Genomic DNA, 24,808 nt, shown 5'->3' on the forward strand with positions numbered 1-24,808 from the left:
AGCCTTAACCTGAAGCTCCACCAGCAAAGAGAAGCTGGGCGCATTTCCTGAGCCCCGTTCCCTTTCCCATGGCTGACTTTTCCTCCCCTTGTCTAGCGGTCCCCTCCCACACCCCACTCACTATTCTTTATCCAAGGTCTCTCTTGGAGCTTGCCCGAGTGTTCCCAACTGTCCCTGGTGCACGGTTTACCTTATGCTCTTGTTAAAAAGAATGTATTTTATTACTTTTGTATGTATGGGTATTTTGTTTGCATGTATAACTGTGTACTAAGAGCATGCCCACAGATGCCAGAAGAGAGCTTCAAATCCCTTGGCACTGGAAGTAAGACAGATGTGAGCCACCACGTGAGTGCTGGGAATTGAACCCAGGCCTCTGGAAGAGCAACCAGTTAAGAACAGCTCATAACTGTTAAGCCATCTTTCCTGCTTGTTCCATTAGAAACTTTTAAGAATGAGAAAAATAACTATAAACATAAAATGTCCTGAAAAGGAAAGATGCAGTACTATTAAATTCTAGATCCCTTGTTACAGCTAAGCAAGCATGTTGGTTTGATTTCCCTGCCCTACCACTTCCTGGTGCTCTCCCACACAAGTTTTAAACCTATGTTCCGGAAGAAGGGATGGCGGCCGAGTTCTTTCCCAGGAAGGAGTCTGCCTCTATGGTCCTAGAAGTAAGAACTTAGCCAGACTCTGGTTCCTCTTATTGCCTGAACTGCTATTGTATTTCACTCGGCCTGTCCCATAAAACCTGCCTATTTATAAGGGTAGCATTTCTATTTCAATGAAATATTTAGTAGGCAGTAGAGGGAGGCTTAAAGTCTAGAGATAAAACAAGTTTGAGGTATATGTGCAGAACTTTATTCTCTGTTTTCATTTTGCTCATTTTCTATTTCACTATCTTCTCACTTTTTAGGGAGAAGAAATCGGTTTATTTCAACCACCTAAATCTAAGAAATTATCAAGAGTAAGCACAGGGACTCAAAAATTTGGGAGGAGCGAGTCCTTGCATCCAGTTCCTTCTAAGGATGATGGGCCAGAGAAAGGGTAGGTTCAGGTTGTTTTTAATGTTAAGTGCAGTAGTTTATTGGTTTTTAATATGAATTCTTAGGATTCAGTAATAGGTGTTGGAGGCTCAGGATTGACCTGCCTACACTAAGTTAGAAGACACGGTGTTGGTGTCCAGCCACAGTCAGGACTTGTAAGTGACCTCCCAGGAGGGCCTTCTAATACTTACTGGGCTCTCTTCTAGTCCAGATTTTCTCAAGTTTGAGAACCTGGACCTGAAGAGCATTGGCACCACTAAAACAGGGCACTGTCTTCCTGCTCCTGTTTCCACACTTTATATTGCTCCGCATTCCCAGTGGGATGTTTTCTTTATCCGGAAGAATATCCTTTGATGTTAGCATTGGACAATTCTTTATTTTGTAATGTATTACTTGACATTTGTTCTTTTTTACTGAAGTAAAATTCATTGTTGCTGACAATAAAGTTAGCAACTGAAATGATATGAAGTGATACAGTCTGGTTTTCAGCGTATTTACAAAGTTGTCCTGCTACCACCACTGTGTAAGTCCTGTGTCTCATTCATACATACAGATGGAGACAAATTCAGAACCTGTGTCTCATTCATACATATGGAGGAAGACAAATTCAGAACCTGTGTCTCATTCATATATACGGAGAAAGACAAATTCAGAACCTGTGTCTCATTCATATATATGGAGGAAGACAAATTCAGAACCTGTGTCTCATTCATATATACGGATGAAGACAAATTCAGTACTGCAAGTTCTTTTAGGCATTACACAATTGTCTCTGTTAGGAATTGTAACAATTTGTTATCTTTCTAGTATGAGTGAGAGTGACATCTTCATGATACTGTCACCAACATGATATATGTTTCCTTTGATGTGCACATAGACTTTAGAAATTTCTCCTCACTGAAGTTGAACTTTTCATTTAAGAACCATTTTACATTAGTTTTTGTAAACCTGTGCTCAGAAACAGGAAAAATAAGGTTGGAGGAGGGAGATGATCCATTCAGTTACAGGAAAAGCCTATATGAATATAGATATATAAGTTATAGGTACAGCAAATCATATGTAATATGTGGCAATGGTGTATATTAAATTAGAATTAAATGAATGAATGTAGAGTTTAAAGTCCTCTTGATGGCTGAGTCAAAAGTATATTCGGTTCCAGGTTTTCCATATCCTTGCCAACAAAAATTTTGTGTGTTAAAACTGTTAATGTTACCATAATAAAAGTCTAGTACATTAGGATATGCTTGAGATATTTATGACCAAAACAACTGAAGGAAGGGTTTGGAGCCCAGAAAAGCCCGAGAGGAACACTGGGTCACTGAGCGTCTAGTAAGGTGGAGTGGGTGAGGAGCAGAAGAGACCTACAGAGGCCGGAGGAGTGGACGACACACACGCGGAGCAGCACAGTGTCCTGGAGGACAAAGCGGGATTTTAAGGGAGTGTATTGTGAAGTAGGCGGGTTAAATGCTTACTTTTCCATGACAAAGAGATTGACTAATAACCAATACTGACTTCATGAATTCAAGGCCAGATGCTATTACCTGGAAAAATATTTTGAAGGTGAAAATGAACCAATTAGTACAGATCACCCTTCTTTGAACTTTTTATTTTGAGAGAAGTGTAGTTTACATGTTATTATCAGAAAGGAAACTGGGCCTGGTGGAAGGACCTGTTATCCCAACTGTTTGAGAAATTAAGCAGCAGGTCAGGACCAGTCTGGACTGCCCAACAAGTTCAAGGCAGGCCTGGGCTGCAGATGAGACCTTGTCTCAAAATAAAGAGCAAAAATATGCAGTGCTGAAGAGCATGTGTTCTTCTTGCCAGGGGACCCAGGTTCAGTTCCCCACACCCACATTGGCAAATCACAACCATCTATAACTCCTATCCCAAGGGATCTGCTACTGTCTTCTGACCACCTCAGACACCAGGCATGCATGTGGTGCATATCCATGCAGGTAAACACACACATAAATTAAAAATTGTTAAATAAGTAAAAAACAAAACAGGGAAGCATATATATTTTTGTTACCATGTTTGCTTTTAAACATGGGATGCTGAGTTCAGTGCTCAATGCTAAGGTCAGGGTCAGGGAGTCTTGAATAATTACAGCATTAGAAACAAGAGACATTCACGTAGCCCATTCTGTTAGCAATGGCATGTAAATGGAATCATGATAGTACAACCTGTTGAACTTGACCTTGTTCACTCAGCATGATTCCCATGATGCATGTACCCACAGTTTGTTCCTCTAATACAGAATAATATTCCATAATTTATTCTTTTTTTAATTTGTGCATACTTGGGCATGGTGGCACATGCCTATAACCCCAGCACACAGGATGCTGAAGCAGGAGGATGATGAGTTTTAAGTCAATGTGGGCTACCTTGTCTTAAACACTAAAAATGAGACATAGAGATAGAAATAAGAGTAACAGTTCCAAGTTGCACAGCTCGTAGCTGTTTTGGCTGCTGACCTGGGGTGGAGACTGGGTCGGAACCAGGGCCTGGGCTGCTCTCAGCTTTGATTAAAGAAGTTTCCCTTGGTGGTCGACAATAGTCAGAACAGAGATGCGTAACTGATGGAAGTGCTCAGCCCTAAAGGGGATCTTTATCAACACCAGCCCAGACTCAGGGAACACTAAGAAGAGGAGGCAGAAGGCATTTCAGAGCTGGAGGGCAGGGAGGAGTGCTGTAAATGCTGTCTTCTGGGTGTGCCCTGAACCCACACCACCAGTGGTTACATGATCAAGCAGCTAAAGTTCCCCACATAGATGAAGGAGATGCTCACCAGTCTCATCCTTCATTGAGGAGCTGTTGTGAGGTGAGACTGCTGGGGGAGGGGGAATCTTCTTTGAAGGTGTAACCACTGGTAGGTGGGGACGTCCCACATCCATGTACACATGGGCAGCCCTAACTGGATGTAACAAGGGAAAAAGAAGACATGAGTTATGAGGGAGAGGACTTGGGGGAAGTTGAGGGAGACAAATGGAAGGTGGAAATGATTATATTTCATTGTATATAAGTGTGAAATTTGCAGAGTAAATATATAATAAAATAAATAGATGGGGGGTTTTTTGATGAAAAATTCACCTCTCTGAGAATTATCATATATATTTATGTTATTGGTTTCAGATTTGTTTGAACACAATAAAAGCATTTTTTGTACTAATAAGTAAAAAAAGAAAAAGAATAGCATGCCAGGTGTGGTGGTACACTTTGGAGGCAAAGACAGGTGAATCTCTATGAGTTGGAGACCAGCCTAGTGTGGTGTACACAGTGAATTCCAGGCCACCAAGACAGCACAGTGAGACCCTGTCTCAAAAAAATGTTAGGAAGAGAATAATAGTCTAAAGTCACTGGATGTGGAGGATAAAGTTTAAAGTTTGATTTTTAAATATTTCATTTTTAAGGCTATTTTGAATGAAATGTTTTATTTTTGTTCTGTCCATTGTTAGTGTACAAAAATAATTTATTTTTGTGCATTTAGCTTATATTATGTGATCTAACTGAACTCAATTATTAGTGTTAGCAGTTTTTTTCTGTAGACACTGTATATTTTCTAAGAGTAAAGATCATTTGTGGTGATATATTGTGTCTCCCAATATATTGTGCACCCTAATAAAGCTTATCTGAGGATCAGAGGAAAAAGCCAGCCACTATAGTAAACAGTCAGGCAATGGTAGCACACACCTTTAATTCTAGCATTCAGAAGGCAGGGATCCATCTGGATCTTTGTGAGTTCAAGGCCACACTGGGAACAGAGCCAAGTGTGGTGGCACATGCTTTAAATTCCAACACTAGTTAACCATAAAGGTCTGGAGGTCTGTACAGACAGACAGGAAGTGACAGAGCTGGTCAGAAAGAAGTGATGTAGCTGGGTGGAGAGAAGAAATGAGATGGTAGAACAGAAAGGCACATAGGCGTGAGTATACAGGAAGTAGGTCTCTTTGGAGGCTGAGGAGTTGGTGAGGTGAGGTTGGCTGTGGCTTGTCCTATTCCTCTGATCTCTCAGTCTTTCACCCCAATATCTGACTCCAGGTTTTTTATTTATAAGACTGTTTATCAATTCATCTTACAATTATTTTAACATTTTCCCCCCAACTCAAGACACCTTTTGTTTCTTTCCTTGTCCTATCTGGGCCAGACTTTAAGGCTTTCCTGTTCACAGTTTTAGGGGAAAAATTCATGTTTCACCTGTGGTGATATTTTGTTTGTGCTCCAACAAATAATGCTTGCCTGGAGATCAGAATGCAGAGCTAGCCACTAGTTAACCATAGAGGCCAGGTAGTGGTGGCACACACCTCTAATCCCAGCACTTGGGATATTATGCCTTTGATCTGAGTACTTGGGAGGCACATGCCTTTAATCCCAGCACTAGGGAGGAGGAAACAGGAAGTGATATAGCTAGGTGGAGAGAGGAATATAAGACAGGCAGAGACAGGGGCTTGGCCCTTTCAGGCTGAGGCGTTGGTGAGATAAGAGGTGGCTGTGGCTTGCTCATCTCTCTGATCTTTCAGCATTTACCCCAATATCTGGCTCTGGGTTTTTTATTATTAAGACCCAATTAGAATTCGTGCTACATCTGGTGTCCAACTTTTGGGGCATGAATTCACGAAAGCTGCTTGCCTGTGGCTTTACAGCCACTGGCACAGACTGGAGCTGCACGTGACTGGAATCATTACCCTACCAGCTAAATTTTTGTTGCACCCTCTCTGCAACAAGCTCCACAGGCACGTGGGCTCAATATGCTGCTGGAGTTAGCCTCTTAACACCAGCCAACTCTGTCTTTAGGCAGCTCCAGCTGCATATATTTCTTCCCCATGATCCCCTATGTGCATTTTTTGGACAGTGGGTTCCCTCTCCCAGTGGGTTGTGGGTTTTCCCTGGACCCCCTCCTTGTGCTGCTGACAAACTAGGTAGCTGCCCTGAAAACCCGCTTGGGCTTCTCCTGTTCTACACAGAAGCAGTCGGCCTCACATCTTCACCGTCATTGTCAGCAGATTTGGTGAGACAATTGGGATTCCTTAAAGGGGAGAATAAGTTTAAAAAAAAGACACAGAGAGATTTTTCCCCCACATTAAAAAATTGGGAACACTATTATAATGGAGGGAATTAGGTATCTGTATATAATTTGCTGGATGGTTTGAAAATGGAACTGTTAAATGAGAGAATAATTAATGTAGATTGGATTTATGTAATGTCAATTATAAATATTGTCAGTTTTATCATTTTTGTTTTATCACTAAAAAGTTGGTTAATATAAGTGCTAAGATACAAGTTTTAGAAAATCTTATTAAAAACAGATCATTCAGACCCAGACAGAGGAATTTAAGGAGAACCAATCTCAGCATTGCATTACAAGGTTAGAGAGAAACAGCCTAATGTTTTCAAACAGCCAACCTTAATTTATCAAGTAACCTTACAGGAACTGCCAAATGATAGATATACCCAAGGCTGTGTAAGAGCTGAATGTACTCTTGTGCAAATGTTAGACTTAAGGAGATTCAAGGAAGTGGTAGTCTTACATGGTGTGCATTCACCTTTTGTAAAGCAGATGTTAAAATTGTGGTCAACTTGTAATAGATTATCCCTCAAGACTGGAGAAACTTGGTTACAGCCATCTTGGAGCCTGGTGCTCAATTACAATAGAGGACCTGGTGGAAAGATTAGGCTAAGACCATTGAACAACAAAGTAGGGCTAGAGGTATGGAAATCTCCCAAGATCAACTCTTGGAGAGGGAGATTATGCTAATGTAGAAAACCAGTCTTTATATGATGACCACACCCTGGCTTTATGCCACACAGCAGTCTTGAATGCTTGGGACAGAATTGAAGAAGAAAGAAAAATGAGCCATTTACTAAAGTTATACAGGGCCCAAAAGAAACCTTCACTAATTTCTTACAAAGATTGACTTCAGCAGTAAATAAAATGATACCAAATTCAGAAACTAGGCAAATAATAATTGAATCTTTGGCTTTTGAAAATGATAATGCACAATGCAAAAGGATAATTAGGCTTTTAAAGGAAAGATTAGCACCCTTAGAGGAATGGATCTAAGATATAGTCAATATTGAATTTCATGACCATGATGATGCTTGGACAGGAGAGGTGATTTCCAGAAGTTGGAAGAAAAATTGAAATGTCAGGTGTTTCAACTATGGTAAATAAGGTCACCTAAAAATGAATTATAAACAGGGTGTTCTTAGAAACAATGTTTTTTTTAAAAGAATAATCACAACAGAATACCCTTTTGCTTCTAGATTATGTAGAAGGTGTGGGAAAGGCAGGCATTGGACTAATGAATGTAGATCAACAAGGGACAGACAAGGTAACCCTTTGCCATCATGAAACACCTTGGGGGGCCTCTCACAGGCCCCCATGTCAAATTTGGTTCAGTGATTTCCTGTCATTGTGGAGGAAACTCCTTCTCAGAGCAATTAAAGCCTATTGTAAGAAACCATACTGCTCTGGATGATAGAACAGCTATAAAAGAGGGAACAAAAAAAAATCAGGAGAAACCATAAAGCTAATATTTTGGCAAACTTCTATAAGTGAACAAAGACCAAAATTAAAACTATGAATAAATAATATCATCATTGGAGATAGACACAGGTGTGGACGTAACAAAATTGCACCAGAATCTTGGCATTCAAATTGGCCTCTTCAGGGGGTAACTGTTCAGGTTTTAGGCATTGGAATGTTGTCTCAGGTAAAACAGAGTGTGAGATGGGTTGAATGTATAGGGCCAGAAGGACAGAGAGAAAAATTAAAGCCATATGTGGCTAACATAACAATGAATTTATGGAGATGTGATTGATTATAGTAATGGAATACTCAGATTAACATTCCTCCAATCTCAGAAATAAACCATAAATTAATGTATGTTTCTGGGAAATATATTAGAAGGTACTATAAAGAACAGTTACATACCATTCAAGTTGTACAAGAATAGGGCATAACAGCTGCTGATCTTTCAAAGGCACCAACAGTCCTACCTTTAAAATTGTTGACAGACAAACCTGTATGGGTTGAGCAATGGCTTTTGATGTCAGAGAAACTACAGGCCTTAGGACAGCTGGCAAGAGAGGCTAAATTCTCAGCATATTGAAGAATCAACCAGCCCTTAGAATTCTTCTGTATTTGTTATTAAAAAGAAGTCTGGAAAACGGAGAATGGTAACAGATCTAAGAGCTGTTAACAAAGTAATTCAGCCAATGGGCTCTCTGCAGCCTAGAATTCATTTGCCTTCTCTGTTACCTAAAGGATGGCTTCTTATAGTTATCAATTTAAAAGACTGTTTCTTCACTATACCTTTACAAGAAAAAGACAGAAAAAAAATTTGCCTTCACAATGCCTACTTATAATAATTCTCAGCCTGTTAAGAGATATTAATGGAAGGTTCTCCCACAGGTAATGTTAAATAACCCCACCCTGTGTCAATATTTTGTATGACAGCCATTGGAAATGATACATAAACAGTTTCCTCAATCTATAGGTTATGATTACATGGACAACATCTTACTAGATGATTCAAATGCAGATACTTTAGAAAGAATGTTTGAAGAAGTAAACAAAATTTTACCTTGTTGGAGATTACAAATTGTTCCTGAAAAAATATAAAGAGGAGATTCTATTGATTATTTAGGATATAAAATAGGTCTCCAAAAGTTAGACCCCAAAAGGTGCAAATTAGGAGAGGTTGATTGTGGATTCTTAATGACTTTCAAAGATTGCTAGGAGACATTCCCAGTCTATGACCCACTACTGAGGTAAAAAATGATGAACTGAGTAATTTGTTCAAAATCTTAAATGGTGAGAAGGACTTAAATAGTCCAAGAGAATTATCAGCTGAAGCTGAGAGAGAATTGGCTTTGGTGGAAAAGAAATTACAAGATGTACATGTGGAGCATTTGGATCCAGAGCTTGATTGTATTCTGTTTATTTTACCCTGTATGCAATCTCCTACAGGAATATTAATGCAGAGGGAAGGTATTATCTTAGAATGGATCTTCTTACCACGTAAACAGAGTAAAAAATTAAAAAGTTATGTTTATTCTAAAAAGGAAAATTGAGACTTCATCAATTGGCAGGAATAGACCCAGCAGAAATTGTAGTACCCTTTACTAATGATGAAATTGACAAATTATGGGCAGAAAGTGAACCTTGGCAAAGAGCTTGCAATAATTTTTTTGGAGAAATTAACAAATATCACCAAAGCAAGAGAATTAAATTTATAAAGAGAATTAACTAGATTCTTCCTCATATTATATGGGGAACACTAATTTCTGGAGCCCTTACATTTTATACTGATGCAAACAAATAAAGAAAAGCAGGTTATAAATCAGGAAATTTAAGTAAAGTGGCTCAAAGTTCTTATGATTCTGTCCAAAAAGTCAGAATTATATGCTATTCTGATGGTATTAGTGAATTTTATAGAACTTCTTAACATAGTTACTGACTCTCAGTACGTAGAAAGAGTTGTTTTACACATTAAAACTGCTGAATTTATTCTTGATGAGTGAGAATTAACTTCATTATTTATTCAATTACAAAAAATAATCAGGAATAGGAATTATCCCTTATATATAACACACATCCAATCCCATATTGGTCTGCCAGACCCTCTAGTACAAGGTAATGATGAAATTGATCAACTATTTGTAGGAAATATCCTGGAGGCCTCAGAGTTTCATAAAAAATACCATGTCAATAGCAAGGGTTTGAAAAACGATTTTTCCATCACTTGGCAGCAAGCTAATAAAATGACAAGGAAATGTCCTACTTGTTCTTTATACAACCAAACTCCACTACCTGTAGGAAGTAATCTAAAGGGTACTCAAAGGAATGAAATATGCAGATGGATGTGTTTTATTTTGTAGAATTCGGAAAATTAAAATATGTACAACACACCATTGATACCTATTCAGGATTTCAATGGGCAATTGCTTTGAGTTCTAAAAAGGCTGATTATGTAATTACAAATTTGTTAGAAGTTATGGCCATCATGAGAATACCTGTATAAATAAGACCAACAATGCTCCAGCATATGTCTCTAGTAAAATGAAACAGTTTTTTGCTTATTATAATATAAAGCAGATTAGAGGTATACCACACAAACCTACAAGGCAAACAGTTATAGAAAGATCAAATTGAGTGCTAAAGGATATACTAAATAAATAGAAAGGAAATAGATTACATAATGCTTTAACAACTTTGAGTTTTCTCAATGCTAATGAGAAAGGAATGTCAGCTGAGGAGAAACATTGGATAACAGGGAAAAAACTGCTGAATTAAATTATCCTGTATACTTTAAAGATGTGCTGACCTCACAATGGAAACCAAGATGAGTGTTATGTTGGGGAAGAGATTTCGCTTTTGTTTCAACCGGAGAAGAAAAGCTATGGATACCATCAAAATTGATAAAGATTCAATTTTAACAAGAGAGACCTCTTAATTAGAAGAGATGGTGGTTAATCAAATAGTGTGGCTGTTCAATATAAACCAACTTTAAGACTTAACAAATGCTTTTCATTTGTTCAGATATAACTTGCCAAAAGGAAACCTCCCCAAAATTAGGGTTGGGGAAGTGTTTTGTTTTTGTCTTTTCAGGAGACCGAAGGCTAAGGAATCCAAAGAACACTGGACAAATGAGACATGTGAAGAAAAAGGACAAATCATCCAGAAAAAATGTCCCAAGAAAAAAAGTAAATTGGCCTATTGGTATATCACATCTCAAACAGGATAAAATTTTATAAATCTTCCTAAATGTTTGTTTCTGCTGTTCTCTACAGATACAGGAAGAAAATGGTCTTTTTGTAGTTCCAGTTCAATTGAAAATTAAAGCTGGCTTTGGAGTTGGAGTGTGGCTCTCTCCTCTAAACCCAAGCATGCTTGTTAAAGTAAAATCCAAAATCTCTGTGTCAGAAGAGCCACCTGATATGGGACAGGAGCAAAATCAAAATTAGGGACTATTCTATTGCCACTAATCTCATAATCCTTTGGTTTTATTTTAGTTCTTTAAAGCTTTTCTTAAAGTATAAATATCCCAAAACTTATAGATTAATATACACATTAATATGTGTGTGTATTTTAATCTTTTTTTTTCGTGATATTAATGGTCATAAAGAATACTAACTAATTCTAGAAAAAGGCTTCATCTAGTTTCCTGTACATAATTTCAGGTTTGAGTCTCTATTTGGTAACTAGGAATTAAGTTTTTGTACTCTGGATGTGCATAACAAATATTGATCCTTTTACCTCTTTGAGATCTGCTGCATATGACATTTAAAATGTTCAAGTTTTTGGCAGTGAACCATGGCCATACTTAACAGTGACCTTTGAAGTCTCCAAAAGGATGATGGGGCCCCACAATGACAATTCCACCAGGACTGTGATAACACCACTATGCTTAAAAACACCACCTAAAATTTGGCTTTGGACTACAAACTGCTCAGGACAATTTGAGGACATGATCCAGCTTCACTGACTACTCTAGCCAGGACTTGAGACGAGCCCTGTACCTTCCCATTACACAGAGACTGGGCAATGAATGATACAGCTACCTCTCCCAGGACTTGACAATTAACACAAAATTTTCTTTTCAGAATCCCCTAAAGATGCCATTAACCCCAGACAGCAGGGAGTAATTTTAAGAACATGACGCCCACATTCCCAAGAGGTGGGGTGGGTGGTTTTTGGTCATTCGATGGGTTATAGATATTTGCCATTGTTTAGGGTGGTTGGTTACAAGTTGTTATTAGTAATAGTTTTTAAAAAATACTGAACAAAGGAGATTAGATTCAAGGTTCTTATTCTGAAAAAAAAGAAGAAAGGAGGATATAAAAATGATAGGATAAAAGGGTAGATTATTGAATCTAGTTTTAAAAAGCAACTACTTGCTTAAAATATTTTACATTGGTATGGATCTTTGTATATTGATACAAAGTTAAGATTATTTTTTGTTAGAACATACTGTACATACATTTCTAATCTTATTCAAGTTATTGTACCTATACATCTCATTTAACAATATAATGCAAATTACTAGTCCTTGAAAGTTATTATTACAAACTATTTAAGATAATAAAGAAATGCAGGTTAGTAATTATTCACCTATTACAATCAATCTTGTAGTCATAGTATGTTTTCAAGGTCAAACAGATATATTTTATATAGACAGGTCATCGTCAAACACTTCAGAGATCTACAGAATATGGCATTTAAGATGTTTTAATGACATAAGGTTTTTTTTTTATGACAATGAGACATGTCTGCTCCTGGCAGCACCAGTCTACTTCAGAGAAGATGATGGGCGTCAAAGAAACTCCACATAGAGTTTACTTTCTTTCTGGCAAAAGTTAGCCACTGGGCAAGAAAATGTCCTTGCATTTACTGCTGACAATATGCTGTCCAAATGGGACAATCAGAACACAAAAAAAGTGACTGCTGAACTTTGCCAAGACAAGGTAGAACAACACTTCAGAAAATCCTGCTTCATAGAAGAGTCTGTCAGATATTCTAGGCCTGTAGGCTGAAGATGGATGCCCCAATGTTGCAGAGGAACTTTGGGTGACTGTCCAGGCAGCCAGCTGTTTCTGTATTTTCTCACATTTTTTGGAAGTCACTTGCTTGCACTTCCTGCTTACTCTGGTAATATTATTTACTTCTCAGGTCTCTGATGGAGTTGAAGACTTTATAGTTATAGTTATAGTTTTCATTGTTACCAGATTCAAAAAAGAAATTCACTAAAAGGGGGTAAAGTATACAAGATTGAGAGACATTAAAATACAGTTTTGGTAATGCAAGTTAGAAAAAACCTTTTGGACTCACCAAGATAGGATAGATATGGAGTATTTTCTTTGAATTTGTCAATTGTTAATGGACTAGACATTGATGATGTATTTATTGCCTGTATATATTGTGTACAGCTATTGTACTTATTGTATATAGTTTTTCTTATATTAGTTAAAACTGTCTTTTTTTATTTTAGACCAAAAAGGGGAAATGTGGTGATATTTTGTTTGTGCTCTAACAAAAAAAGCTTCCCTGGAGATCAGAGTGCAAAGCTAGCAACTAGTTAACCATAGAGGCCAGGTAGTGGTGGCACACACCTTTAATCCCAGCACTTGGGATATTATGCCTTTGATCTGAGTACTTGGGAGGCACATGCCTTAATCCCAGCACTAGGGAGGAGGAAACAGGAAGTGATATAGCTGGGTGGAGAGAGGAATATAAGGCAGGCAGAGACAGGAGCTCATCCCTTTCAGGCTGAGGAACTGTCAAGGTAAGAGGTGGCTGTGGCTTGTTCCTTTGTCTCTTCAATCTTTCAACATTTATCTGAATATATTTATCCTAATATCTGGCTCCAGGTTTTTATTATTAAGACCAATTAGAATTTTTGCTATAACTACGTGCTTCACATCCAGTCTTCAGTACTTTGAAGAATTCTTTGATGCCACATAGATAAACAACACTCAGACTTGCTAACTGATCAGTTTGTTCTCGTGTTTATAATTTAGGTCACAGTTGGCAGAGGGAAGCACAGTAGTTCGTTTGACATCTTTTACTGACATCTCTGAATGTCTGAAGCCCCAGCTGGACAGAAAATATACTTATACAGAAGAGCATAATGTAAGTATTTTAAGGACTGAAAAAAAACCATGTTCCTCATTTAATCAACCAATGTCCCTAATTTTAGAGATTTAAAAAAACTTGTAATTTTTTCTCTACTAAACAACACCTTTTATTTTTTTTAGTTGCAAAGGAATTTCCCCACAAACTCTTCACCTGTGACTTTTTTTATAGTATTGTTCTACTCAGCCCTGCCTTAGTCCTGATCTCTCTTTCTCTTCCTCTCTGTCTGTCACTTTCTCTTTCTCCCTCTTCCTTCCTTCCTTCTTTTTTTTTTTTTTTTTTTTGGGTTTTTCAAGACAGGGTTTCTCTGTGTAGCTCTGGCTGGTCTCAAACTCATAGAGACCTGCCTGCTTCTGCCTTTCAAATGCTGGTGATCAGTCTTTTCACAAACAAATGTTATGGCCTGGATTGATGCTACCTCAGACACAAAATAAGACCCTTTAGTATTCTTGTTTAGTTTTTTTTTTTTAATTTTTATTTTTATTTTGCAATACAATTCAGTTCTACATATCAGCCACAGATTCCCTTGTTCTCCCCCCTCCGGCCCCCCTCACCTTCCCCCCAGCCCACCCCCCATTCCCACCTTCTCCAGGGCAAAGCCTCCCCCGCGGACTGAGATCAACCTGGTAGACTCAGTCCAGGTAGGTCCAGTCCCCTCCTCCCAGGCCGAGCCAAGGGACCCTGCATAGGCCCCAGGTTTCAAACAGCCAACTCATGCAATGAGCACAGGACCCGGTCCCATTGCCTGGATGCCTCCCAAACAGATCAAGCCAATCAACTGTCTCACCCACTCAGAGGGCCTGATCCAGTTGGTGACCCCTCAGCCATTGGTTCATAGTTCATGTGTTTCCATTCGTTTGGCTATTTGTCCCTGTGCTTTATCCAACCTTGTTTAGTTTTTAACTCTTGTTTAAAATAACAGTGGATGTCATGTCCTGGAAATTTCAAATTATTTTATGAAGGCAAAGTGTCTTAGGGTTTCTATTGCTGTGAAGAGACATCATGACCACCACAACTCTTATAAAGGAAAACTTAATGGGATGGCTTACAGTTCAGAGGTTTAGTTCATCATCATCATGACGGGATATGGTGACACGAAGTGCTCTGAGCACTGAGCACGGCTTGAGCATATACGAGATCTCAAAGTCTGCCTTCACAGTGACACACTTCTTCCAACAAGGCCATGCCTACTCCAACAAAGCCAACCTCCTCATGGTGCCACTCCCTATGAGCTTATGGGGGCAATTACAGTGAAACTACCACAGGGGGTTTGCAGAGTGCAGCTACTTGGACAACAAGCATCTAAAGAGGTGTATTAAATGAAGATCTCATGTCCTCTGAGAGTTGTACTATTAGTAGAATCTTCAGCATTTTGCAACACTATCTGAACACTTAGTTATATTTTTGCATAATTCTTTTATTTTAAGTAAATAGTTCTCCTTTTCTACTAACTAGGATTCTTTTCCTACTAAAATAAGGGTATTTTAGTTTCAAATGCTGTTAGTTAGACATTAAAAACAACAAACATTATGTTCTCGCCTCAGAATTTGTTTAGCAGGCAGAGAGAGTGTGATGCAGGGAATAAAAAGCCTCGCTAAACGTGTCCCCATCATGCTTGTTTGGGGGGAGCGTGAAGAAGTCTGAGTTCCATAAAATCAGTGAGTTTCCACGAACAGTCCATCCCTGGCCGAGTTCTGGAGCCATCCGTGTGCTTGAGAAGTAGCCAGCTCCCCATGTTCCAAGGGTGGGATCAGGGTTACTAGCACTGTTGGCAGAGAAGCCATCAACAGCAGGGTTTTATGAGAACTTCCTTGGCCATTTCATTCCGAAGGCCGTGACCTGCGGGAGTGAGACCGTCCAAAGACTGCCCCCTCCCAGTTAACAAGCAGCGCAGAGAGGCCTTGGAGATGGTTCTTTTTATAACCCACTTGTAGCCAGAAAAGCAGCACCTCAAGGCTAAAATAACAGTAAATATGTAGGAAACAGGCCACCAACGGAGACTTGGAAGGCTCTCCAATGAAGCCACTGCGCCCAAAACATGCAAGTCATTGAGGTCAGGGAGCTACTCTAACGTCGGGCTTGGAACCACACTGGTTTATAACAGAATGGATTCTCTTGCCATAATTGAGTTTTATAAATGAATCTTACATGACAGTCAGATGCAAGCACATTGCATTAATTACATATATGCTACAAAAATAAAATGACAACCCAGCAGAATTTATGAAACCCAATTGTACAGGGCTATGAAGAGTTGCATTGTTTTGGGGGGAAATAATGAACTTCTGTTTTGTTATCTAGGTTAAAACTGTATCAGATGCCTTGGGAGGATTTGACATGGAAAACTTGTTACAGTCTTTGTATGTTGAAAATAGAGCTGGATTCTTCTTCACTAAGTTCTGTGAGAAGTCAGGGAACAAGGTAGAAAATAATTATTTAAAATCTGGATTTATTATTTTAATTGATTTAAAAATAAGTGGCATTAAAATAACTTGGTGTTCATATAAATAGATCTGATGTTCAGATTCCCATCTGATACATTTAAATCTACACTTGACATTTAGTTAATATTTAACCATCCAACTGAATTACAATTCTCTTTGGTCTAGCACCCTACTGAAATTACAAAGAAAAGTGAAATACAGATAAATATTGACATATATTACTAACTATAATTATATGACTTAATCTCAATTTAATATACCATATTCAGTTTATTTCTATTAATACTTGATTTTTAGTAATTCTGACAACCATAAACTACAATGAATAGAGGTAAAATGATTTCCAGTAATGTTTTTAAAATTAAATGACCTGTATAAGCAGTGACTAACTGGCTTAGTAGTTAATATTTAGTTCTGCTATGATGTGCATTTGCCCATATGTTGATATATCAGAACACCTTCAGACTGTGCTTTCATGCCACAAAGGCATGCTCTTTATCTGTCAACTAGAAAGCTTGCGACTTCTGTATTCATTACTATTTCTAAACATTTTCTATTTTAATGATCAACTGTATGGGAGGGTTACATGCAAAAATATGGTGTTCAGCTGACAAGAGCAATAACTGTATTACATATTGCTGTAGACACGCGATTTGTGGTAGCAGCAAGCACTTACACACACGTATGGAATCGGAGCTCTGAGGGCCTTACTAACTGGCTGTGCTGATTTCTGCCCTTCTCCGTCCGCAGCTGTGGAAGCACAGTGTGTACTTCTGGTTTGACCTCCAGGCTTACCATCAGCTGTTCTATCAAGAGACACTTCAGCCTTTTAAAGTATGCAAGCAAGCCCAAGTAAGTAGCAGATAGACTGCTCCATGCAAAGCTGTGAGTACAAAGGAAAATTAAAATTGTGTCCAGCCCCAGGCTAGAGAGAGCTGGGATGCAGACATCAGAGCATTGCCTCAGAAATACTTCATTTAAATGGAGGCAGAGTATCATTTTCTAATCTGATTTATGAGTTTTCTGTTTTATCTATTTTATTTGGTTTGCTTTATTTTCTTTTCCTGCCAACTACTTGTTCTTCCAATAAAGAGTGCCTCGTCTCTTTCCCCCTCCTAGCATACCTTTTGGGTTTGCCTGTGGGGATTGAAGAGAACACTAAGAGGATGTGCAGTGAATCACTGCAGTGACCAGGAGTAGCTCTGCCTAGTGTCCCCGGAGCTTCCTGCAGATGTCAGCTGTTGGATGTGCCAGGCTGCTGGCACATCGCTGTGCATGTGCAGGCCCCATGTAGGCATCTGGGCTTCCATCTCCCGGCCATATGAGACTGACACTCAGAGGGTGGAGGAGAGAGCGTTTCACGACCACCCTGAAGCAAAATAGGGAAGGAATAACAACAACAAAAGACAAGACCAGGAAGGACAGAAGATTCCCTGCAAATGGGGACAGAGAGAGCAGCCTCTCAGGGGCAGTGGCAGGAGGTGGGGATGAGAACAGAATTATGACTTGAGCTGACTTTTTGAGGTTTTTATTCTTAGGTTCTTCAGATCTTTTATGGAGCAAGGTCTCCAGAATTAGACAACTAAGAATCACTTCTCTATCTGTTGATCACTTGGTAATTCTTATAACCCTAAATAACCCATCCCAGAGGATCCTAGCCCCAAATGCTGCTCAGGGAGTTAGTTTCACCACATTATTTATTATTTTACAATCTTGCTCAGGACACCAGAGTGCACCGCTGGCTGGCTGGCTGCTTCCACCCCACCCCTCAACTCCAGCATGAGTAACTGTGCTCTGTAGCTCAGTGACAGCTCTGCACTCTTTCCATGAGAATAAGGATTGCAGCTCCGACATAGCCCAGATGTCTCCATAAAATCTTGAGATGAATCTCTAATTTACCAGTTTTCTGGGACCACACAGTTCTGCTTGTTAATCCTCTACCTGTAATTCAGTTTGCCCCCATCCCCAACCCACCGCCCCCGTCTGCTGCAGCGCCATCTGTTAGTTTTATTATGTTTTCACTGCTCAGAGAGTACTCCTCCCAAAAGTCTTCAGCTGCCCAGTGAAGGGGAATTATTTGTGTGTTGATAATTAACCAGATTTCATATACATATGAAGGAGATTCTGCTGGGGCTTTGTAGGCTTCCTGGTTCTTAGCAATGCTATTATTCAGCTAACTCTGCCTGGTCCAGAAACTGGGCAGTTTGGGTTATTTAGAAATGGATTGCTCTATTTGGGGATTGCCAAGAGCTAGAAGATTTCCCCCAAGGTTTGCTCTTTGGGAGTCAAGGCAGGAACGGGAAGAGCAGGCCAGTGTAGAATACTCACCTTAAGGATTGAATAGAGAGAAATAAAAGGAGAGAATTCATGTGATGTTTTAGAAATGTATTTTAATCTTGTACCCATAGTTGTTTTACTTTTTTATTCTTGGAGGAAGAACAACAACTTGAGTTTTATTATGCAAAGTTTTTATTCTTCTAGATACAGGAATTGTCTATGATATCATTGTATTACCCATTTGTTTTACAGTATGAAATATCACTCACTAGTGGTAATAGAAGTATTGTATGGCTTTCTTCAAAGATTCATTTATAATACAGATCTTCCAAATGATAATGCCACCAAGGGAATATATCTGCCACTACATGCTGAATGTGCTATGAACTTGATTTTGTATCATTTTCATGTGTCTGCCAAGTTATACCCTAAGGGACTAAGAGTTGGTGACAAAGAACCTATGTGATTTTCTGAACATAGTTTTATTCTCCCAGTAGTAGTATAGGGACAGCAGTAGATGGAGTAGACAGGGGAGAGTCAACAATAAGGATTTAGTGTGACTCATGAGCCCAGAAGTTTGAACTAGTGTCCTGGCCATGCCTTGAGGATTTCTCTACACAACTTCAAGAGAATATAACAGTGAACGATGGCCTTGGCATTGTGTAGGTACAATTCCTGCCTCTAGAGGGCCACACAGCACTGAGAGGATTTGGAGACGAGATTCTGCACTTTACTTTGCTTGCTTGTTTTAGTGAGGACTCACAACAGAACACTGCTGCCTCCTCTAACTTGTGTTCTTAAATCCTAAGAAAATTTATGTTGCAATAAAAGCTGCATTTAGAATCTACCACTCTCTCTAGCATAAACACTGATATTTTTAAATATAACAAATACAATATGATAGATTCATATTAGATATGCTTATATTTATAAGCATGTTTACCATTCTAGAGGTGGTGGGACCTGGGAGAGTGGAGCCAATAAATGAAACAGACTAAAGTCTCATGCAATAACCAACTTTATTCAGAGCATCAGACAATTTATTTATACTCTGAGGTTATGAGGAGTCACATGAGTAAAGCGGGCAATCACAAGGGCAGGCCACATGTGCTGGGCAAGCTGCATGCAGTAAAAACATGTTTTTCCTTAGAGGCATATAAACAAATAACAATAGCCAGTTGTAATGAATAATCTGAAGTAAACTCACTCCTATCTGCTACAGCAAAGAGGGACACAAAAGCACATTCCAAAAACAATTCTGTGTTTTTGAAGAAAATGAGGTCACAAGACTCTTGTCTTGGTTTCTTGGAATTTTCTCACAAGCACTCAGAAATCTCAACATAGCTTCATTCATGAACCATGTTCCAATCTCTCTCTCTTTTTTATTTTTTAATAGCAGGATAGCCAGAGTGGTTTTGATTTGCGATGTTGTAGATAAACCTACTTGTCATTTGATGCATGAGTATCCTATAAGTAAGCAATTATAAACTTAATTGAATAATATTAGAACAGTGGAAGCATTTCCAAACTGTGTCCAGTACTATTGGTTACATCATTATATTGGTCAGAAAGATCTAGACAGTAGCTTGAAAAGAGATCCACATGATTAGCAGTATCTTGTAGAACATAAGCCCATATTTGCCTTTAATAGGAATACAAATGTTATGATGTGCTATGCAAATAGGAAGTGATTCAAATCAGATGAATGAATGAGTCTATTACAGTCCCAAGGTCCAGGCACAAACACAGAGTCCTTAGTAATGATAACAGGAGCTGGATCCACCCAATCTACAAGTTGAAGCAAAGGAGGATGTGGAACCTCCAATACATGTGCTCAGAGGCACCACAAATGCGCAGATCAAAACAGCAAGCTTCGGCAGAAAAGGATTCTCAGGTGACGTAGGCTCTGTGTGTTTCATAGAATAACGTCCCCGTTGGTGCAAGGGCCTTAACTTGGCCCAGGCGGACAGATTTGACTTGTGATGGCATGATGAATATCTCCTTTTGCCATTTAGCTGGAGGTCTGCTATCTTTCCGGTGACCTCCACTGTCTCCGCACCCTTAGCCATTGTCCTTGATGACCACAGGGCTGGAGGAATCAAATAGGAATCCTAATGTTCCAGTGGATCCATCTGCAGTGACAGATGCAGACCTCTTCCCAGTTTTCTTCTGGGGAGTAAAAGTAGGGCAGGTTAATGCATCTGCTGCTTATTCCCTTCTGCAGTAAGACCAGGGAGGTTGGAGTGTGCATGAGTGTGAGTCTATTGCTGGAAAGAATCCTACAACAGAAGCAGAATCTGAAACGATATTTAAGGGTTTATGAATTAACCATAATAGATGAATCAAAACAGCCAGTTTGTTGGGCTGAGGAAAAAAAGTATTAATAGATTGATGAATATCTAGACCATGAATGTCTTTACATGAGCCATCAATAAGATAAGTATCTGCCGGTGGAACACGAGATGGTTGGATGGATGGAATGGAAAATTATTTGTTGTATGAGGGAATCCCATAGCTTGCCAGCTGGATAATGATTTCCTAGACTTCTATAGTAATCTGCAAATGAAATTTGAAAATTCAGAGTTCTGTAACACTTTAAAAAATTGATTGTTAGTTAAGGTTATTATAATACAGCAAGGATCAAATCCATATAATTGTTAACATTGGGTCCTCCCCTGATTTACTAATTGAGCAAGAAGAGAAAGGTAAGCAGTTAGTATTTTATGACCCTTATGGTGTGAATAAGTCCATTCCAAAGGTTTATCCTCTTATGCTATAATACCTGTGGCAGACAATTTAATGGTGAAAATAAGTAAGTTTAAAGGAAGTGACAGATCCACATAATACACAAATTCCTCTTTTAGTCTATATTCAAATAGCTGTAGGTCTTTTCTTGCCTCTTGAGATAATATTCGAGGACTGTCCAATGCAGTCTTCTTTCCTTCGAGAGTTTTAAATAGATTGGTTAGTGCACTGGAAACACCAGGCACAGCTCATAAGACAGTGAGGAACTGGGAAACGATTCCTTTTTCCTGCCCTAGCTTGCCTAGGTTGTGAAGTTAGCATTTTCATAGGCTCTTCTGAGTCCTCATCAGGAAGTGGAGGGAATTTAAGCTTACATTGATTATCGAATTCTTCACCCCATGCTTCAGGGTCTTTCCCAGGCAATGGGGGATATGTATCTAAAGGAGGCTCCAGTAAGGGAGCTGAGGGAACCGTCACTGACATCATTGTCGCTGACGCTGTTTTTATTTTCAATTTTGCCTGGCCGAGGGGGGGGGGTGAGGGGGTGGTGGTGGTGGTGGTCAGACTTTTTTGTCTCTTTTACCAATTTAAGGTTTGATCATCCAGTTTATATTCATTCAAGGAATTAGCCTTCTCTTCCTCATGATTGATATCCTCCTTATCTTCCTTAAGCAGTCCTCCTTTGATTTTTTTTAAAAGACTTTATTATGTATTGTTCTGCCTGCATGCATGCCTGCAGGCCAGAAGAGGGCACCAGATCTCATTACAGATGGTTGTGAGCCACCATGTGGGTGCTGGGAATTGAACTCGGGACTTCTGGAAGAGCAGCCAGTGCTCTTAACTACTGAGGCTGCCTTAAGCAGTCCTAATTAATGCCCAAGTGACCCCAAATTGAGTAGGGATCTCCCCCTTGTTTATATGCATTTTCAATATTCTTTTACACTCTGTCTCATGCCTCTTCACCTAAAGTTTCTCCTTCTGGAAACTGGGGATTATAATCATAACAACTGCCAGCAATCTAATAGTCGTGATTTTAATACTTGTGCTCCTTCTTTCTTTACAAATGATTCACAAGCTCAGCATAAGGCAAAGCCTTCCCGTTATTCCCACTCGTCTCCCGTGAGAGTCTCCTCTCTCTTATCTCAGAGCTGACCTAGAGGTGGTGGGATCTGGAAGAGGGGAGCTGACAGACGAGGTGGGCTAAGTCTCATGCAACAGCCACTTTATTCAGAGCATCAGACAGTTCGTACTCTGAGGGTGACGAGGAGTCACATAGTAAAATGGACAACCACAGGGGCAGGCCATGCATTGCAAACAATTGTTTTTCCATAGAGACATATAAACTAAAAACTATAGCCAGTTGTAATGAATAATCTGAATTAAAATCACCCCTATCTGCTATATGGGTGGAGGGTACACAAAAGCACAATCCAAGACCAATTCCATGTTTTTGAAGAAACAGAGGCCACAAGACTCTTGTCTTGGTTTCTTAGAGTTTCACAAACACTCACAAATCTCTTCCCATATTCATTCTTGGACAGTGTTCCGACACATACACACCAACACACACAAGATTCAGGAAATAGGAAACAGAGCTAGGCATTTGGCTTATTGGCAAGTGCTTGCCTAGCAGGTGTGAGACCCTGGGTTCACTCTCCAGCACTATAATAAATAAATAAAAATTAAGTTTGTACAAAGGAAAAGAAGGCAGTTAAAAAAAATCACAGGTTTTATTTGCCTGAAAATGTCCATTTTATTCTGATGACTTAGTTCATTATAGACTTAAGGATGTGATGGTTTTGTTGTTTGTAGTTAACATATATTAATTGTATAATAACAGACGTAATTGTAACATTTCCATAGTGAAAATCACGTATTTTGACTGTATCCACCCCCATTACCCCGTCTTGCTCCTTCCATGTCCATTGATCCCCTCGTCCTTCCGACCACAGACTGCTCTCAGCACTGGGCAGACGTCAGCGTTCAGGCGGGGCTGCTGAAGAATCTGCTGATGCTCTTGGACACATTTTCTGACTGGTTCACAGCCTGCCCTCTGACTCCAGAGTTCTGGGTTTTACCACAATGTGCCTGCTGCCATGCTCTTTCTCAGGCTTCAGCTGCTTCTCAAATCTCAGGCTCTGGGCAGCCCTCAGCTGACACGTCTTTCAGTGTTTACGCTTTGCAATGCATGCTGTCTTCATTTTGCTAGGCAACTCACCCACTGAGTTAAATTATGTCTTTTATTCATAAGGCTTATTTGTTTGTTTGTTTGTTTGGGGGGGTTGTTTTTGTTCTGTGTTTGTTTGTTTTTTTGAGACAGGGTCTTACTATATAGTCTTAGTTGGCCTACAACTTACTACGAGACCAGGCTAGCCTGGAACTCTTAGAGATGTGCCCACCTCTGCTTGGGATTAAAGGTTGGTGCCACCATGCCCAGCTATAATTTTTATTCTTAAACATTATGTTTATGTTTTATAGTTCTTACTGGTATTTTCTTTTAAATTTATTTTTAAATTTTATCATTTTATCATTTAGAGCAGGTGTTATTAGTCTTTAGCTGTATTTGTTATTCTTGAATGACAGTTTTATCACAAACTTTGTGGCTCAGAACAACACACATGTGTTGTATCCGTCTTTGTGGGCCAGGATTCTGGGGGCAGCAGTGCTGGGTTCTCTGTGGTCAAGACTGGGTGGTTTTCACCGTGGACCAGCCTGGGGAAGGGTCTGCTTTACTGTTCCTGTGGTTGTTAGTAACATTCACTTCCCAGCATACTACCTCACTGAGAACTTTTGTTGGCTGTGGGCCAGAGGCCACACTTGGAGCTGCACCATGTGGCTCTCTGCATGTGGATATGTACAATGCAACAACTTGTTTGTCCATTCAGCCAAGAGGAGACTCCTTAGCAAGATGGGCGTTACCTTTTCCCATAATATAATTGTGTACTTGTCTTTGCACAATAATCACTCTGTGTCTGTGTACTGTTGGTTAGAAGCAAGCCACATACTATGTCCATACCTGGGGGAGATCAAGAGAGGGCATGGCAACCAGGTGTGTTGGCACACGCCTTTAGTCCCAGCTCTTTGAGGTAGAGGTAGGAGGATCTTTGTGAGTTCAAGAACAGAATGGTCTACATAGGACAACTGTAACTACTTAATGGGACCCTATCTCAAAAACCAGAGCGGGGAGAGAGAGAGAAGGGGAGAGAGAGGAAAGGAGAGAGAGCCTGGACATCAGGGTGTTTATAGGGGCCACCCTAGAGGCTGGCTGCCACAGTGTTCAATAATTCTATGATTTGTAGTTCTTGGAAGAACTAATTTTTAGTTCTGCTGACATAGTGGATTCTTTCTTTGTGTGTTTAGTAATTTTGAATTATGAGCTCTTTTGTGGGTTTTTTTTATGTCACTCTTCTGCTGGGCACATTTTAAATGCTAATTTCTTATCTTGGAGAGATGTGAACGTTGACAAAGTGTGAACTGGAAAGACAGGTTCACCACAAGGGGAAACAGTGACAAATTCTCAGGGAAGGCAATTGTTTCTCTCTTACAGAAAGTAAGGTGAAGACAGGCGCTTGGGTTTTGTTTCCCAGGCTCAGTGGGTAGGAAGAATCTTGTGTGTGTGGTGATTACTGTGGCTCTTCATAAAGAAAATGTGTGAGCTGTCCTTC

General features: G+C 39.5%; 1 protein-coding gene across 1 annotated transcript in view; it reads left to right on the plus strand.

Moving 5' to 3' along the window:
• The window catches only part of Rgs22 (regulator of G protein signaling 22), a gene marked incomplete at its 5' end in the record, with an annotated part of 136,632 nt that overhangs the window by 63,987 nt on the left and 47,837 nt on the right, over positions 1-24,808 (plus strand). The window contains 4 exons of the mRNA XM_059247030.1: positions 914-1,044; positions 13,563-13,674; positions 15,979-16,098; positions 16,872-16,973. Coding sequence (XP_059103013.1) covers positions 914-1,044; positions 13,563-13,674; positions 15,979-16,098; positions 16,872-16,973 — 465 coding nt within the window. The remainder of the gene's footprint in view (positions 1-913; positions 1,045-13,562; positions 13,675-15,978; positions 16,099-16,871; positions 16,974-24,808) is intronic.

This window comes from Peromyscus eremicus, chromosome 20 (assembly GCF_949786415.1).
Source record: "Peromyscus eremicus chromosome 20, PerEre_H2_v1, whole genome shotgun sequence".
Taxonomy (NCBI): Eukaryota; Metazoa; Chordata; class Mammalia; order Rodentia; family Cricetidae; genus Peromyscus; species Peromyscus eremicus.